The sequence below is a fragment of the Phascolarctos cinereus genome, unplaced genomic scaffold, assembly GCF_003287225.1.
Source record: "Phascolarctos cinereus isolate Bilbo 61053 unplaced genomic scaffold, phaCin_HiC Scaffold_9;HRSCAF=440, whole genome shotgun sequence".
Classification (NCBI taxonomy): Eukaryota; Metazoa; Chordata; class Mammalia; order Diprotodontia; family Phascolarctidae; genus Phascolarctos; species Phascolarctos cinereus.
Window position 1 is genome coordinate 258,404,126 of NW_027556402.1, and position 19,690 is coordinate 258,423,815.

Below are 19,690 nucleotides of genomic sequence, written 5' to 3' on the forward strand. Positions count from 1 at the left end.
TTTCAGTCAGTTATGAGATGGCTAAGGTGACAGTGAGAAAACTTAATCTTTTAGATAGACTAATTCATAGGATCAAAAAATAAAAGGAAAACTCACCTTAGATTTTTCATTTCCAAAGGCAGATTATAACTGAGGAGTTTGTTTAGTTTTTTAACTCTGGATTCTCTGGTAAATTTAATTCTCAGAACTTGATTTAAATATCTTTGTGAAAAAAAGAAAAAGGAAGCTTAGACAATTGATTTTAGCCCTTTGTGTTTGTTCTACAGACAGTCTGACGAACCTGTGGCAAGCTCACAAATGCAATCCTACGCTCAGGAGACCCCTCCACTATCCCATCCAAGCTGAGCCAGGGATGCCTGGGGGCCTGGGGGGCCTACGCTGTCAGCCAGCACCCTGCTTAATGTCATGTCTCAGAACTGAGACGTGGAAGGGGCTGAAGCCCAGAGGGGGCAGGACCGGGTTCTGGAGGTGTGACTTAGCAAACTACAACACTGCCACCGACCACTTCAGGAAGAGGCAGACAAACGGGCCTCGCCCACGGACGACGCAACACCGGCCAGGCCGCTCTCACCACTTACTTCTCCATGGTTCCAAAAAGCCATTTGGGTTCCTTGTTGAACGGCATCTTCATACCATGAAACGTGGCCATTTTCTCAGCTATTTCTGCAGAAATATCTGGCAAACTTAACTCCTCAGTGTCCAAATGGCGGCTCTAGAAAGAGAAAAATAAAACATGGTCACATCTCCCTCCTGCGCTGTGCAAAGCAGAAGATGCTCTCCCTGGGGATGGCCCAGCCCTTCTCCCTCCACGCAGTGCAGGCCCCTGCTCAGGGGGCACCTTTGCTTCTGCACGGGCATCATCCCTACACTGTGTCACAATCTGTGCAACTCGCAGTCCTCTGGGCCACCCAGAGCAGCTCGGATCCCCCTCAGCTACCTAAAAACAACTCTCCTCTCCAACGGCCTCTCTCTGGGGTCACCTTCTGTTGGTGGTCCGACTGACCACGATCCTCCCGGGCTGGTCTGGCCAGGACAGTCTGGAAGGGTCTCTGTTTTATTCGCGCAGCCCAAGATTCCAAGCACCTGTTCTGGCTACCAATGCCCACTCCAGGCTCAACCCCCGTCACAACTGCTTTTAGTGCAGCTCTGAGGGCCCTCCCACGCGCCAAACACTCTCTCCTGGGACCCCCATTTTACAGACGAGGAACCGGAGACAGGCTACCCAAGACCCAGGCTAACCTGCAGACAGGCCTCAGCATTCCACGCAGAGAAACAGAACGGGCCAAAGCCCTCGCCTTCTCAGGAGTCATGACGATATCCCTATGACCTCAAAAAGGCGGGAGCCAAAGAGCCCCGATGACGTTCCCCCCACAAAGTCATTTGGTTGTTCCGGCATCCCTGGACAGGACAGACAGACGGTGGCCTGGGACCCTTCATCTGGCAGGTTCAGAACGAGGGCCAGTTTGACCCGTCCTCCCACCTAACCCTAACCATCATGACCCAAATGACCCCAGGACAGACTAGATGCCAACCAACCAGCAGGAACCAGGTGCGGAGACAGTGGCAGGGAGTGAGCCCCTTGCCCTTGTCCACTCAGAAAGAGAAAGGCCAGTGGTACATGGTCTGTCCCCTGGAACATGTTGCCAACACCAGAGCCCTCAGAAAAGGGGCAGGCACGCCGAGAGCTCCGGCCTTGGAGTCAGGAGGACCTGAGTTCAAATCTGGTCTCAAGACACTTGACACTTACTAGCTACATGACCCTGGGTAAGTCACTTAACCCCACTGCTTCACCGGGGGGGGGCAGCATCTCACAGAGTGAGTCTATGGGGGGAAGCTGCCTGAAAATAAGCAGGAAAGGACGACATTCTGAAGCTACGGAAACAATTGCCCTCCTTCGCAGAGAGTCCTGGACCTACTGGACCCTGCCTTGGCCACACCAGCAACAGATCTTGACAGACTGTGAGCTGCATCCAAATTCAGAGAGAGGCCTCTTCTTCCAACCCCTACAAAGTTCAGGGGCCAGAAGTCTGAGTGGGCGGTGGGCTGCTGGATCCCAGGCAGAGAGGCCCCCAGAGGCAACCTGCTCACTCTCCCAGCTCCTTCTTAGCTGACTGAGGTTCCAAGAGCCAAGGAGAGGGGGCTCAAAGTTCTGCCCAGGAGAGCGTGAGGATCCGGCACAGCTCAGGGTGTGCACGCTTTCAGGACAGTTAGGGTTCACAGATGTACTTGTAAAAGAAAATGCCAAAGAGGCAGCTAGGTGGCACAGTGGATACAGCACCTAACTCCTTGGTGTCAGGAGGATCTGAGTTCCAATCTGGCCTCAGAAACATAATGCTCACTAGCTGTGTGACTGCGCAAGTCACTTAACTCCAACTGCCTCACCAAAAAAAAAAAAAGGAGCAGAACAAGGAAAGAGGGTATACCTCTGAATCAGTTGTTAGAGAGACAAGGATATCACCAGCTCTCTAGAAGAGACAGTATACACCAGATAGTCAACAGCCAAAGACAACATCTGGGTTATAAATTGATCTTTAGGTAATGACAGAAGTAAAAAGGGGATGAATAATCTAGTGAGCAGTCTGAAATTCCTATAATTCTATTAGTACAGATTGGAGAAAGATCTAACAATGTCTTAAATGCTAGTTTAAGAAATGTATATTTTATTATTTAGGTAATAAGGGGCCAGTATAGATAATAATCACCTATACAGTACAGAAGTATAAAATCTCATTTGATCACAACAACCCTACCAAAGGAAAAAAAACCCTACCAATCCCGCTGATTTTACACATGAGGAAGCTGAAGCTGAGCAACATTACAAGACTTCATCAGGAACTGATGGCGGAGTGTAAAGGTAGTCGCTCTTACTCTCCCCTATCAACCTCTGAAAACCCAGAAAATATCACCCCAGAAAAACCCTGTAACAGCTGAACCAGAAGAAAGACGGGGAGCAGCAGTGCAGCAGCCCAGCAAATGGGTCTCCCAGTGCCTCAGCAAAAATAAGGGAGGCAGAACTACAAAGGGCCCCAGGCAGACAAGTACCCTGTGGCATTCATCTGAAACCAGGTGAGGAAAACAACCTAAAGGCTTCCTAAAGCCCTGGCCTTGCTGATTCCAACCCAACACCAGGTGAGCTGTCGGAGCCCTGCAGCCTCCAATTGTGAAGAAATCCTGAAGCCCAGGTGGTAGAGCAGGCAAACACCAACACCTGGACCTCCGAGTGCCTCAGCGAGGGCAGGGGGAACCGGTGGAAACCGGCTCAGAAAACCACCAGGTGCCTCGGCACTCGACTGCAAAGGACTCTCCCGGTGCATTAGCAGAAATGAGGGAGACAACACTGCAGGGGGCCCCAGGCAGATAAACATCCTGCAGCACCCAGCTAAAAGGAGCTGAAGAAAGCTAAAGGAAAGGAAAAGCAGGCAACCTAGAATTGCCTGAAAGTTCCAGCCTTGCTGATTCCAGCCCAACACGAGGTAAGCTGCCAGAAACCTGCAGCCTCCAATTCCCAGCATAAGAGGCCCCAGCACCCAAAGCCAGTGACCAAGACCTAGGCTCCCAACACAAGAAGCTTGGGTCAGTGCCCTCTGTTCCCCAGCAGGAGAGCTCAATCTCTTTAAAGGCCAGGGAATAAAGAAACACCATGAGTAAAAAGAAACGTATTCATATTATGAGAAGAGTGAAGATCAAGACAGAAATTCTGAAGAGGACAACATTGTCAACAAACCCACATCTGCAACAACAAAAGGGAACATGAACTGGTCTGAAGCCCAAAAAGCCTCCTTAGAAGAGCTCAAGAAGGATTTTAAAGTCAAATGAGAGAGGTAGAAAGTCCTTCAAAAATACAATTGGCCAACTGAAAAAAAAATACACTGAAGAAAACAAGTCCCTAAAAAACACAATTGGCCAATTGAAGAAGGAAGGACAAAAACTAACAGAAGAGTACACTGAAGAAACAAGTCCCTAAAAAACACAATTGGCCAGTTGAAGAAGGAAGTACAAAAACTAACAGAAGAAAACAATCTGTGAAAAACTAGAATTGGACAAATGGAAACTAATGTCTCTATGAGAGAGCAAGAATCAGTCAAACAGAAACAAAAAAATGAAAAAATAGATGAAAATGTAAAATACCTCATCAGTAAAACAACCGACCTGGAAAATCGACTCAGGAGAGACAATTTAAAAATTATTGGACTACCTGAAAATCATGATGAAAAAAAGAGCCTGGACAGTATCTTTCAGGAAATCATAAAGGAAAACTGCCCGAAGTCCTAGAACCAGAAGGGAAAATAACCATAGAAAGAATCCACCGATCACCACCTGAAAGAGATCCCAAATTGACAACGCCAAGAATATAATAGCAAAATTCCAAAATTACCAGATGAAAGAGAAGGTGCTGCAAGCAGCCAGAAAGAAGAATTTAAATATCATGGAACCACAGTCAGGATTACACAGGACCTTGCAGCTTCTACATTAAAAGACTGCAGGGCATGGAACATGATATTCCATAAGGCAAAGGAGCTTGGAATGCAGCCAAGGATCAATTACCCAGCAAAAATGAGCATCATTTTTCAAGGGAGGAGGTGGATATTCAATGAAATAGGAGACTTCCAAACTTTCCTGATAAAAAAACCAGAGCTCAACAAAAAATTTGATCTTCAAGTACAGGACTCAAGAAGGTAAATGGGACAGAAGGATACAATATGTTGTTAATAAGGGGGGGGCTGTTTAAACCCCTACAAGGGAATATGAGACTTGCAACCCTTGAGAACTGTATTGTTATTACACCTTGTTAAAGGAGTATACATAAAGAGGGTGGATATTAGTTGACTTTGATGTAATGATAAAAAAAAATCTAATCAAGTGGGTTAAATGGATCCAAATAAGTGGATCAATCTGATCTTAGAAAATGTACTGAGAAAGGAGGAGGCAGACAAGGGTAAATTACATTACAGGAAAAGACACAAAATCCTATTACAGCAGAGGGAAAGAAGGGGGGGAGCATTGTTTGAACCTTACTCTCATCAGATTTGGCTCAAGAAGGGCATAATATAATCAGTTAGGTATAGAAATCTAACTTGCCCTATAGGCAGTAGGAGGGAAAAGGTGAAAGAAAAGGGAGGGGGGAAAGAAGGGAGGGAAGCAGCAGTAAGACTAAAGGGGAAGAAAAGGGAAAGGGATAATAAAAGGGGGAAGGGACTGAAGGAGGCGGTGGTCAAAAGCAAAACACTAGTGAAGGGGAGAAAGGAAAAAGGAGAAAGAAAAGCATAAATAGGGGGAGAAAAGGATGGAGAAAAAGACACAGATAGTAATCATAACTGTGAATGTGAATGGGATGAACTCTCCCATAAAATGGAAATGGATTGCAGAATGGATTAAAAACCATAATCCTACAATATGTTGTTTACAGGAAACACATTTGAAAAAGAGTGACACATACAGGGTAAAGGAAAAAGGCTGGAGCAGACTATATTATGCGTCAGCTGAAGTGAAAAAAGCAGGGGTAGCAATCCTGATCTCAGACAAAGCAAAAGCAAAAATAGATCTAATCAAAAGAGATAAGGAAGGAAACTACATCCTGCTGAAAGGCACCATAGACAATGAAGTAATATCATTACTAAACATATATGCACCAAATGGTATAGCATCCAAATTCTTAGAGGAGAAGTTCAGGGAGTTACAGGAAGAAAGAGACAGCAAAACTATACTAGTGGGGGACCTGAACCTCCCCGTCTTGGCGCTAGGTAAGTGTAACCACAAAACAAGCAAGAAAGAAGTTAAGGAGGTGAATAGAACATTAGAAAAGTTAGATATGATAGACCTCTGGAGAAAACTGAATGGGGATAGAAAGGAATATACTTTTTTCTCGCAGTACATGGCACATACACAAAAATTGACCATGTACTAGGGCATAAAAACCTCACAATCCAATGCAGAAAGGCAGAAATATTAAATGCATCCTTTTCAGATCATGATGCAATAAAAATTATATGTAATAAAGGGCCATGGAAAGATAGACTAAAAAATAATTGGAAACTAAATAATCTAATCCTAAAAAATGATTGGGTCAAACAACAAATCATAGAAACAATCAATAATTTCATTCAAGAGAATGACAATAATGAGACAACATACCAAAACCTATGGGATGCAGTGAAAGCAGTTCTTAGGGGAAGTTTTATATCTCTAAATGCTTACCTTAATAAAATAGAAAAAGAGGAGATCAATGAATTGGGCATACAACTAAAAAAACTAGAAAAAGAACAAATTAAAAATCCTCAACTAAACACCAAATTAGAAATATTGAAAACCAAAGGAAAAATTAAAATTGAAATTAAGAAAACTATTGAACTAATAAATAAAACTAAGAGCTGGTTTTATGAAAAAACCAATAAAATAGATAAGCCTTTGGTTAATTTAATTAAAAAAAAGAAAGAAGAAAACCAAATTACTAGTATCAAGAATGAAAAGGGCAAACAAAGCTACCACCAAGGAAGAGGAAATTAAAACAATAATTAGGAATTATTTTGCCCAACTATATGCCAACAAATTTGACAATCTTAGTGAAATGGATACATATTTACAAAAATATAAATTGCCCAGATTAACCGAAGAGGAAGTAAAATACTTAAATAACCCCATCTCAGAAAAAGAAATTGAACAAGCCATTGATGAACTCCCTAGGAAAAAATCTCCAGGGCCAGATGGATTTACATGCAATTCTATCAAACATTTAAAGAACAATTAATTCCAATACTATATAGACTATTTGGGAAAATAGGTGAAGAAGGAGTCTTACCAAATTCTTTTTATGATACAAATATGGTGTTGATACCTAAACCAGGAAGAGTCAAAATAGAGAAAGAAAATTATAGACCAATTTCTCTAATGAATATAGATGCAAAAATTTTAAACAAAATACTAGCAAGTAGATTGCAGCAACTTATCACAAGAATAATACACTATGACCAGGTAGGATTTATACCAGGAATGCAGGGTTGGTTCAATATTAGGAAAACTATCAGCATCATTGAGCATATCAACAACAAAACCAACAGAAACCACATGATCATCTCAATAGATGCAGAAAAAGCTTTTGATAAAATACAACACCCATTCCTATTAAAAACACTAGAAAGCATAGGTATAAATGGAGTCTTCCTTAAAATAATAAATAGCATTATCTAAAACCTTCAGCAAGCATTATATGTAATGGGGACAGGCTAGAAGCATTTCCAATAAGATCGGGGTGAAACAAGGATGTCCATTATCACCACTGTTATTCAATATTGTACTGGAAACCTTAGCTTTAGCAATAAGAGAAGAAAAAGAAATTGAAGGCATTAGAATAGGCAAAGAAGAAACAAAGCTATCACTCTTTGCAGATGACATGATGATATACTTAGAGAATCCTAGAGAATCAAGTAAAAAACTACTTGAAATAATAAACAACTTTAGCAAAGTTGCAGGCTATAAAATAAACCCACATAAATCATCAGCATTTCTATATATTACCAACAAAGCCCAACAGCAAGAGATAGAAAGAGAAATCCCATTTAAACTTACTGTAGACATTATAAAATATTTAGGAGTCTACCTCCCGAAACAAACCCAGGAACTCTATGAACACAATTACAAAACACTTTTCACACAAATAAAATCAGATCTAAATAATTGGAAAAACATCAGTTGCTCATGGGTAGGCTGAGCTAATGTAATAAAAATGACAATCCTACCTAAGCTAATTTACTTATTCAGTGCCATACCAATCAAACTACCAAAAATTATTTTATAGAGTTAGAAAAAATAATAACAAGATTCATTTGGAAAAACAAAAGGTCCAGAATATCAAAGGAAACTAATGAAAAGAAATGCAGGGGAAGGTGGCCTAGCAATTCCAGATCTTAAATTGTATTATAAAGCAGCAATCATCAAAACTGCTTGGTACTGGCTAAGAAATAGGGAGGTGGATCAGTGGAATAGGTTAAATATGCAAGACACAGTAGCCAATGACTATAGTAATCTATTATTTGATAAACCCAAAGATCCCAGCTTCTGGGATAAGAACCCACTCTTTGAAAAAAACTGCTGGGAAAACTGGAAAAGAGTATGGCAGAAACTAGGCATAGACCCAAATCTCACACCATATACCAAAATAAAGTCAAAATGGGTTCAGGACTTAGATATAAAGGCTGATACCATAAGTAAACTGGGAGAACAAGGAATAGTTTACCTATCAGATCTATGGAGAACAGAAGAATTCATGACCAAACAGGAGATAGAGAACATTATGAAAAGCAAAATGGATAATTTTGATTACATTAAATTGAAAAGTTTTTGCACAAACAAAGCCAATGCAACTAAGATTAGAAGGAAGGTAGAAAATTGGGAAAGAATTTTTACAACCAGTCTCTCTGATAAAGGCCTCATTTCTAAAATATATAGAGAATTAAGACAAATTTATAAGAACACAAGCCATTCCCCAATTGATAAATGGTCAAAGGATATGAACAGACAGTTCTCAGATGAAGAAATTAAAGCCATCTATAGTCATATGAAAAAATGCTTTAAATCATTATTGATTAGAGAAATGCAAATCAAAACAACTCTGAGGTACCACATCACACCTATCAGATTGGCCAACATGACAAAACAGGAAAATGATAAATGTTGGAGAAGATGTGGGAAAATTGGAACACTAATACATTGTTGGTGGAGTTGTGAAATGATCCAACCATTTTGGAGAACAATTTGGAACTATGCCCAAAGGGCTACAAAAATGTGCATACCCTTTGATCCAGCAATAGCACTTCTAGGGCTATATCCCAAAGAGATCAAACAAATGGGAAAAGGACCCACATGTACAAAAATATTCATAGCAGCTCTTTTTGTGGTGGCAAAGAATTGGAAATTGAGAGGATGCCCATCAATTGGGGAATGGCTGAGCAAGTTGTGGTATATGAATGTAATGGAATACTATTGTGCTGTAAGAAATGAGGAGCAGGCTGACTTCAGAAAAACCTGGAAAGACTTGTATGGTCTGATGCTGAGTGAAGTCAGCAGAACCAAGAGGACTTTGTACACAATAACAGCCACGTTATGCAATGATTAATATTGTTAAACTGAACCCTTCCCAGCATTACAAGGATCTAAGACATCTCCAGAGACCTCGGGATGGAAAATGCTGTCCACATCCAAAGAAAGAACTATGGAAGTCGAATCGCTATCACTTATTTTTACCTTCTGTTGAGTTTTGTTTCATCTTTCTGATGGTTCCTCCTATTGGTTTTAATTTTTACTTACAACTTCACTAATGTGAAAATATGTTTAATCGGTATGTAAAATGTAAAGCCTATATCAGATTGTGCGCCATCTTGGGGAGGGTGGGGGAGGAAGGGGGAGAAAAATTTTCAACTCAAAAGCATATGGAAGTGATTCCTGATAAATCAAAATAAATTAATAAAATTTTTTTTAAAAAGCCCATTGACTGCTGCTCCAGCTCATGTCTGATGTTTAAAACTTTTTAAATACCCAATTAAGAAATGGAATCCTCACTGGATTTAGGGAACCAGGTGCACGTGTGTAACTCCTTCTGAACAGCCATCTTTCACAAAGCTGCCTGATCAGCTTTTCTGAATCCAGCAACACATAAAACAAAACCACCTTTGGAGACTCGGCTCCTATCACAAAAACACCCACAGAAAAGGAAGGATTCTTACAGGGATGAACTGCTCCAGGCGGCCTTGTGGAAAGATTCCATACAGCTTTGGGCCAAGGGACCGCTCAGCAAGAATGGCGAACATAACGCTTTCCAGCACCATGGCCTCAGCACCCTAAACAGACACAAAGAGGAAAGAACGGTCACTCTCCCTGTTCTGGAACTGACCAACAGCACTCCTTGCTGAGCTTTTGAGCCTAACTGGCTCCAGGGGAGGGGAGGTTAGGATCATCTGTGGATCATGTACTTCTCCTTTGGATGGACGGTGGCCCAGGGGTTCGGCCTGCATTGAGCCCCAAAGCCTTGTGGGCTTCAAGGTCTCAGGTCATCTGAAAGCCTACTTTCCCTCCACTCCTAGCACCCCTCTATCTAGTCTAACTCACCAAGACCTCCGGCAAATAGCCTCTGCCTGAGGGGTCTCCTAGTGGGTTGGATTAGACAGAGGCCTCTAAGTTCCCTTCTAACTTCCACGCCCCACCTCCAGTTTGTTTTTCAGGCCAGAAGGCAGTATTCAAAGGGAAAGTACAAGGGGCCGGACTGGAGCAGGCAGCAGCCTTGGCTGTTGATCGATGCCCACGGCCTCTGGAGGCTACAGAAAACAAGCCTAATGACTCTTCCCCACAGCCCGGCAATCCATTGCAGCCGATGCGGCCTCTGGCCTCTTCCCCAAGCTGGCTGCCCACCCCCACACCCTCTGGCTTGTCACACTGCTTTGCCCAGACCTGAACCCACCACTGCAGGTGAGGGCGGACGAGGGCCGTGCCCACAGGGGCTCCTTGGTCCTGGAGGCTGTTCCCCTCTCACCTCCCTCGCCCACCACCCCCGCGCTCCCTACGGCTGACTCAGATGGACATGCAACATGCTTTCCATCCTACCCTACCCCACCTTTCGTACTGCGTGAGGCAGATTTTTTTGTTTTTGCACCCTATTAAAGGTTTTAAATTCACCCCTATGCTGCATTTCATGTTGTTACACTCAGCCCAAGGCTGCAGTCTTCTCATCTGGCTGTTAGCTGTGGACACACATTCCCCATGACTCCATTTAGGAGCCTGGCTCCTCCCTCCCATCAAAGAGCTTTGGCCCTGCATCTGCCACACTCAAACCCGAGTCAGAGTCAGAGAGAGGAGGAGAGGCGGGCTGCCCACCCCACATCCACCAGGATTACTCACTTGGCATGCATCCTCATTCTGGGCTGGTCCAGCTCCTTCCTTATTACAGGACCTCTATGAAGGAGAAAAAGCAAACACTTGCAGTGGGGTGGTGAAAGCGAGTGCAGACTCTAACTTGCAGCCATCAAAACTAGACAAGACCAAATCACAGACCTAGGAGAGCTAGCCTCATTACGGTCAGATCTGACCAGCATCAGCCTCGACTACGCCAACACAAGTATGCACCAACACCTTACGAGGGCTCCAAACATTTTTATGAGAAAAAAGACTGAGCCACGAGTCCAAATAGCAACTTCACCTTCTGACAGCCACTCAGGCACCTACGAACAACGTCACTGCTACAGGAAGTAAATGGAATGCTTCATCTTCTTCATCTTAGGAAGTTCTAAGGGGTTGACAGTGAGGCTTCCCTCCTCCCAGGACGGCTAAGCCTGACCGTGCTAGAAGCTGGCCCGGCGTCTGCCCTGACTGGGCCATGCACGGGCAGGAACGCTTCTGGCTCATCTATCTGGTCACTGACTTTTCAAAGCAATTCCCCAAGTAATTAGTCATCTCCTCCTTCCTGCATCACCAACGGGCTTGTGAGAATTTAAGTGGAATCTCCCAACTGCTTAGGTCCCCTGCTAGACAGGAGACAATTTTCTATCACTTTCCTCTACGGAAGTGTAAAATAAATTCTATGCCCACCAACAGGTTACTAAACAAAGATTTCATTCAGAGCTCTCGAGAAGCTTTTTAAAATGCACCACCAGCCTCCCTGCCCCATCCATCCCCTGGGCTCTGCCATCTTTAATAGGGGGATGGGGAAGAAGGAAGCCAACAAGGTCACTGTCATGGCAGCGGCTTGACCTCCTAGAGTGCCTCCCCAAATCCAGCCTCTCTGCCCTGCTAGAGAACAAACACAAAGAAACCCAGAGGGGAAGCCTCTTGTTTGTAAATTTCAAAAAAGGCACCAAAGGTTTTGGAGCATGGTGAACAGCACACGTTCTGGTTCCACAGCTCTATCAAAACACCTGCGCCCAAGGTGGCAGTGTGGCTGGGAAATAGGGAGGCCAGGTAGGCCTCTCCAGCTACTCTGGCAGCACGAAAACACCATGGCCTTGGGGAAGGGAGGCGCTGAAGGTGGCTGTGCCCACTTGCTTTACCCAAGAGGCAAGGAAACAAAATGAAAGCTTCTCATGAGCAAGTTGTTCTCCGGGCCCGACTGCACACACTCACTCAGCCGGCTTGCTAGACCGAAGGACAAGTGGGGCCACTTGGTGAAATTCTCACTCCCTTTGAGCAAAAGTGCTATAGGTCAAATCCCGTCACAAGGAAAGCCATTACAACTCAAAGCTGGGGAAAAACCTATTGCTAGGCCTTGACCTCATCCTAAAGAAATCCTGCTTTGTGAACTCAGTGTGACCAACACTCTAGCTCTGTCCTTCTCCGAAGCACTCACTCCTTTGTTAGGAGGCAGCCTGGTGCCGTGGAGAGAGTGCTGGACTTGGAGTGGGGAAGACCTGAGTTCGAATCCCACTTCAGACACTTAATAATAGGTGTTACCCTGGCCAAATCAAATAACCTCTCTTGGAATCAGTTTTCTCACCTGTAAAATGAGGATAAAAATGGCACCTACCTCACAGGGCTGTTGTGAGGGTCAAGTTAGAATGTGTGTAAAGCATTTTGCAAACCTTAAAGAAATATAAATGTTAGCTATCATCTAGTGCCTTCGAATTAGACTCCAAAGGTCCCATAAAGAAATCTCTCCCATCCAATTAGATTATGTTTTTAGAGGGCAAGCCATTAAAGCCTGGTGCTAGGCACCCCAGGAGGAGATGGGAGGCAGGGGAAGGTGCTGGGGGAATGCTCCCAAGTCAGTGCCAAGGAGCTGGCTGACTGCTCTGAATGCTCTAGAGGCCAGTAACCCCAAACCTCTCCCTAAGGGCACATGGGCCGGGCCGTGGGGCCAACTCAGGGGTGACCCTGCTGGACGCAGGCTACTTTCTCCTCCCTGTCCCTCCCTTCTGGCCCACACCACCTCCCCCTCCAACCTCCCAGGGCTAATGAAACTACTTGAGAAAAGCTAAACCAAAAACTTTGTCCCTGTCTGCCTACAAAGTGTTGTAACGGGATTTGACCTGCATACAAATTCTAAACAGAGCTACAGTCATTACCTCACTGTTACAACAAGAGCTGTATCTTCTCGGGGGTGACACAGTTAAAAGGTTACTCTGCCAATGGAAGAAGCCCCTTTGCCTTACCTAATGGTGCTCCTGAAAGAAAGTCATTCCATCCAAAGTTACAAATTACTTCGTTTTCTCAAGGCCTGAAAGGCCACACCATTTCTCTTTGTTAAGGCCATCATCCCTTTTTAGTTACCTCCTTTACAAAGGAATCTGCCGTCCTCCCTTGTCTCCCTCCTCCTCCCCCCTCCACCAAATGGGACCAATGGGAGATGGTCTGCAAGAGCAGCGGCACCACGAGGAAGGCAACCCGGCTGCAGTCTGTTTCCTCAGTACAGAAGACAAGGCTTCTCCAAATCATGTCGGGGGCCATGAAAGAGAAGGAGCAAGAGCCTGATCCTGATCTGAGAAAAGACAGGAGGAAATATCCTTTGGTGAGGACAGAGAGACACACCCCAAGCCGGTGAATTCCACCAGCTCTTTTCTTCCACTGGAAGGATTCTTGAAATTCTACCCAAGGGACACAAATGGATTTCCAAGATGGGTAAATGTTTGACCGACAGGTCTTGGGTCTGTTGTTAGAACTGTCTTTAATAACAGCACCCAATGAGATCTCAGAATAAATGGCAATCTCATTCGTGAAGGAAGCCATTTGAGCATTTGTGGGGAAGGAGTTGTAGTGCCAAAAAAGCTCATCAACAGATACTAGAGCAGCTAAGGAAATAAAACGTTAAAAGCCTAATGGTGGCTGCAGAAGGTTTCATCAATATTCTGCTCATGCCCAGCTAAACAGAAGAGGAGCTCAGAAGCTAGGGCCAGCCTTTCAGCCGCAGCTCGTGGGAGACGGACAGCACCTACACTGTCCACAGTCGGATTCTCAGGGGACGGGATTATCGTTATAGGTAACTTCCTCATTTCACAGAAGAGGAGAGAGGGGGGGAAGGTTAAGGCCACGTATGTACGAGGGTCAGCCTGAGCTCCAGGACCGAGTGGATTTGTGGTAGGGAAAATAACGTCTCTCTCCCTAGCCTGGATTATCCTTAACCCAAGTAAGGCAAGCAGTGTTTGGCTACCAAGGTGAGCCGAGAAGAGAAGACTCGATCCCTGGGCCTCCAGGCAGGGTTAGCCTCAGCCCGTGGGCTGTCACGGAATCCTGGATCCTCCCAGAAACAGGGGAGTCCAGTCCTTTTGATGCCTATTAGCTGTGCACTGGGTTCCAAACCCGGAATGTCCCAGGGAATTTTCAATGGCCAGAAGGAAAGTACCAGAGGAATTGGTACAAGGAGCAGTGATAGAGGAAAGGCATGGGATCAGTGATGTCCAAACCTCACATCTGGGATGCCCCAGAATGTCTCCAACTAAGAAAACTAATTTCAAACTCATCTAATGACATTTAAAATGTCACGTCCTAAGATCTGGGGATGCGGGGTGGGGGTGGGGCTGAAGCTGATGCCAAATCCTGGGGGTTGGAGCTCCAGAGTGTTAAGCCTCCAATTTGGATTTATGTGGACAGACAGGGCTTACTATGTGTTTGAAGTGGTGTGGAGGAAGGAAGCCTCAAACCTCCCATACTTCACCGGGATCCTGAGAAGGGACTAGGAGATTAAGCATCATTCTTTACTGAGGAAACAGAAACCAGGGGTCTGGACCAGGCGGCCCCCCTCTGGACTGGAAGCTGCTGTCGAGCTCTGCCAACCCAGCCCAGACTTAGGTAGTTGGTGCTACTTAAATAAGCATTACAACTTTCTTTTTAAAAAGCATTTCTTGAAACCAAGAACTAAAAGAAAGAAATTAGAGCTGTAGAGAATGCTCCCACTTCAGAGGTCTCATATACTATACCGTGAATCGTGTCTGTCACCTGGAAACCAGAGTGCTCTAGGCACGATCGCATGGGCAAGCCTGCAGCAGAGAACACATGCACATACAGCTAAAGTGGTACATTACCCTCCAGACCCCTTCGCGCCCCCCAGCACAGCCGCGTCCCCATCCGAGGTGCTCGGCCAGGCACCAGGCATCCGTGTTTGCGTCATGCGACAAACCCCCAAACGCTGAAGACCAGCCACACAAAAAGACTTGGACTGTTGAGATTAGACAATGGAGCCGCCTGAAGGAGGCACCAAAGCAGGTGTGGGAGGACTCGGGGGCAGTGATCTGGCTGCCATCTCGGCTCTGGGATCAGCTCGGGGCCACAAAAACTGAATGGACACACACGGTGCCGGGAAGCCTGATCTCTGGAGGCTGAGGCCTGACTCTCACACAAGCCCAGCGGCACTGTGCTGGCCGGCTGGTTCAGTTTGGTTTTTTTAAGCAACTGAACAAAAGTAAATGTCACCGAGTCAGTGATCCTATTAGCAACAAAAACAAACTGAATTCAGGTTATTTCTAGTTTGTGGCAACTTATTGTTATGAAGTGTTCATCACGCAAAGGAAACCAGTTTTTTGTGGACTCCAAGGAATTAACAAAACCAAATTAACTTCTGAAAAGTATTATGTAGAACAACAATCTGTTAACAGGAGTGCTCACAAAATGGCATGAGACCGACACAGTTATTAAACTTGAGAGATCCCAAAACGAGAGGCTCTGGTTTCCCAAGAGAGGAAAATAATAGGAGTCACTTTGCTTCAGAGGACATAATGCTTTACAGTTAATGGTTCATAGGCTACTACAAGCAAATATTTATATTCAATTAGAAAGGAGGGCGGAAGGGAAGGGGATCGGTTTCCTGGGAAACCAGCTGGAAAGGTAAAAAGAAAAAAAACTGTCTCCCAAGTATCTTTTTTTGAATTATTGAAGCATATCTGCCTTGGGCCTTGAACCTTTTAACTTCATTATGGTTAGTATTCAAACAAGCACTAAGATTAGCATTCTACTGTTAAAAAAAAAAAACAAACCCCAACTGAAACCCACAATCAAGAGGCCCCTTGATGTGTATGGACACAGACACTCATGCCAGAGGCACTGCCCATAATGACGAGGCCAAACCTTCCCATTCATGCACAGGAATCGGTTTAAACAGAGAATCAGAATTCGGCCTGAGGAAGGTACAAAGTGTTCCTCTGAGGCAAATGTAACCAATCGACAGAGGTTCCGTTGAATGAGCGATACAGACTGACCATTTGTGTCTTCCACAACTGGTGATGGATGGTTTGTAAACCCGCCAAATCGGCCGCTCCTCTTCCTTCCCGACAGCAGAAAGGAGAGACTGAAGCTGCACGCTCAGGGGCCAAGAACTGACAGTCTTCTTTCAAGTTCTCTTCCACCAACTAGGCGCTGCCCTTCCCGAACGGCACCTCGTCCTTGCCCTCAGCATTTCTACTGGTTAGAACACAAGCTGCCTGCTTTACTCGAGACAGCTTGATTTGTCCAGCTCCCTCTTTCCAGCTGGTCTGCTTTGTTAAAATGGGAGCCTTCCTCCTCCTGCAACAACCTTATTAAGAACTGTCAGGAGTAAATCTGAAATGGTTGCATTTCTAGGCAGTTTGGTGATTAGATCCCAAAATGTATTTAACAAATTTTCCAGAGATGTTGTAAATGTGTAGCTTTTTGAAACAAAATAAAACATAAAAAGCAGTGCATGAATGGCTCATCGATCTTTGTGCTACTTTTAAAAAAAGGGAACAAGTTGGCTCTAGCCCCCCTCCCCCCCCACATGTGCACATGCCACCTAAACGCTCACACACATCAGCCCCAAGGAAGTCTCCAGAACAACAGTGAAGAAGGTGATTTGGGTTGCTCTTACACAGAAATAGCTGCTGAAGAGACAGATGTTTGGGCACAGAAAGTGCGCCCCCACCTCCCCCCAGGCAATCTCAAAGTTTTACCTGGACTCTGCTACTTAAACCTTAGTGTCATTTCATTGCCACTATGGAAATAAAGGAGATTAGACATCTCAAAACACCCAGAAGACCCCGTTCTCAGCCCCCTCCCCCACTCATACACATACTTCACCATCACCACTGCGGGAGTCTGGCCCAGGTCAGCATGCTCACCTGCTGAAATGACCCGGAGGACAAAGAGAGGAATGAGCAGCATGGGGGCCACCTGCCTCACCCTACGGTGTCAGCAGCCCTGGGAATGTGGGGTGAGGACACACTTGGAGGGCTCTGTGTTTATACAGCAAAGCTCATGGCAAATGTAGCTGACAAAAGCTACGTTGGAACAGAATCTGTTCCCTTCTGAAAAGCTCTCTCAGGAAGGAAATTATTAAAAATTCTGTAAAGTAAACCCCATTTTCTAGTGATTCCATCCCAGAATTGGTCACTGGACTCAGTGAGGCAGTCATGAGGGATGTGGGGTGAGCCCCTCAGGAGTATGGCAGCTGTAGCCGCAGACCACAGGCACCTATTTCTCACTGTCAATTCACATCCTGAGCCTGGCACCCCTCATTTTATCTGGGGTTTGCCCACAATGTTTAAGAGAGTCAGCCTGGGGTCTTCTAAGAGCAAATACCACTTTCATATATCATGAGAAGATGTCATAAATTTAAGGTTTCAGGTCCTACGAAACGGATTAGTGTCTTAAAAATCCAAATTTTATAGGTTTAGAATGCTATCAACAAATCTGCTTTAAAAAGTTACTGTCTATATTCTTAAACTGGAAATAAAAGTCTGCTGTGTGGTGCTCAATATACCTCACTCCCCTGCAGAAGAAGGGGCCCAGGACCTGTCTCAAGGATTCCGGGCAGCAGCCACACAAAGATCCCCCCTCTTCGCCATGAGTGGTATCTCACCGGGGCCTGTGTCCTCTGGGAATGAAAACTCATGACATCTTATACTGGCTAAGGAAGTGACCAATTAGGTAGGTATTCTATAGCCAAAGCATGTGGAGATATTTAACGGCCAAATTTGATAACAGCTCTTTTTACTTAAGCATCTCCAAAGAATTTCCCATTTTCGGTAGGTGGCTGTGGCCAATCAATCGGAGCAGAAATGCATCATCCTGCTGTACTATGAGGTGTGAGGTGCCCCTCCCCCAACCCTGGGATGTGGCCCTTACTCATTCAAGAATGAATTCAGTGTGGGCTATAACAGAATTCAAATTAAGCTGCATTTCAGAAGAGCCTAGCTCTGGGAAACAAAGCCAGGACTGCAATGCTTGGTTTGGGCCTGGAATGTTAGACTATCGTTCAAGGCTCAGCTGCCAGTGAAATCATTAATGTTTTCAAAAAGGCACAAGAACCCCAAAGTGCTGTGGAACCTGCTGTTGCTTCCTTCACGTCTGCTCAGAGGCCTGAACCCTATTAATTAAGGTGCCTCAAGAGCTGAAACAGCCTGCTGGCGATACTGCGGGCCCTCCAGGACCATCTACATCCTGCCACTGGCCCAGGTGGGTGCTGTCAAGAGTTCACTCGGTCATTTTTTCTTTGTTTCTGATGTGGGTTTTCAGGGGTCGGGAGCAAAGCTAACAGACCACAGCCCCAGGCAAGCTCACAAGAGCCATAGGAACCAAAGGCCCTGACTGGCGATGCAAAACGCCACTGTTCAAGGGAAAGAAGGCCCTAAAAGGTCCCCAAACAGGTCACTGTTTCCAGCGTTTTCCCATCTTGGTCATTTTCACGTCTTGACACAATAAAGGGAAAATTGTATAGTGAAAGGGCCTGTTCACACAGAAGTTTCTCCCTCCATTGAAAGACCATCTGGATGATAGGGAGCAGTTTTCATTCTCTGGCAAAGGTGCCAGTGCAGGAGCGTCCAGTAAGGCTGCTTTCCCAGGGCATGTTGACTCTTCTCAGCACCCAGAAAGAACCCAGGGCGAACAGAGAGAGAGAGAGAGAGAGAGAGAGAGAGCCTCCTAAAAACCAGTGGGACCTAATTCACATACCCTTCAACAAGAAGAACTTTGTGCCCAGTTAAGGACAGGGACCACATATGACAGTAACAAATTGTAAGGAGAAAACTGCCAGGTATTTAGGCTTTCCCTCTTTGAGCAAAATGCCAATTTTGGTAGTTCTGCAAATGGACCTTTCCAAAAGCATGTCAATGTAACCATCAAGTCTGCTGATATGCAAAGTTCATATTGACAAACATTTCTTTTTATGGTCATTAAAATGTTAATTACAGAGCTTAAATATTCTAGAAAACAAATATTTAGGATTTCACATTTGCAAGTTAAAAACACTATAATGAAGGCGATTCAGCCAACAGTGGCCTTTCAAACTCTAAATTAAACTAGATTTTTAGGTAAAAATCTACAAATGAGCCTAGTTTTAAGTAATCTTAGAAACGCTGGATTATGAATCTGGACCTCATGCAAAGCTCTTGCCTCAAACCTCTGAGGGCACATGGAGCCTGTGTCCTCTTAAAAGTTTTAAGGGTAGGAATGCTTTAAAATTTCCCAACCATGTCAGGCAAAAATCCTCCTCCACAAGAGTCCCTTACAGGCTGTGGAGGCTCTGAGGAAGAAATTCTCCTGGGTCTTAGAAAACACAGCTTTGACTTACACCTAGCTCCAGCCCGAGTGGACATGGGGTCTGGCTTGGCAGGAGGCCTGCACCAGGGGAACACCAAATCAGAACAGGAATGGAATTGGAAAGGGTAGAGCAAGAAATACAGGTACCTTCTCACCAGACTCCAAATGACTACATCTCAACAGTGCCAGATCAGGCCAGTCTCCTCCTCCCCCACTCCCAAAGAATCAACTC

The 19,690-nt window shown here is 44.9% G+C and overlaps 1 protein-coding gene and 1 long non-coding RNA gene across 2 annotated transcripts in view; both read right to left on the bottom strand.

The window, feature by feature from the left end:
• The window catches only part of CHKA (choline kinase alpha), a 47,792-nt gene that overhangs the window by 10,976 nt on the left and 17,126 nt on the right, over positions 1-19,690 (bottom strand). Inside the window, 4 exon segments of the mRNA XM_020968219.2 lie at positions 97-201; positions 579-712; positions 9,717-9,830; positions 10,885-10,938. Coding sequence (XP_020823878.1) covers positions 97-201; positions 579-712; positions 9,717-9,830; positions 10,885-10,938 — 407 coding nt within the window.
• On the bottom strand, positions 13,117-19,686 carry LOC144455424 (uncharacterized). Its single transcript, XR_013484167.1, has 3 exons — positions 16,164-19,686; positions 14,889-14,948; positions 13,117-13,139 (listed from the first exon to the last, which is right to left on the bottom strand). It is a non-coding gene; the product is annotated as an uncharacterized LOC144455424 (long non-coding RNA).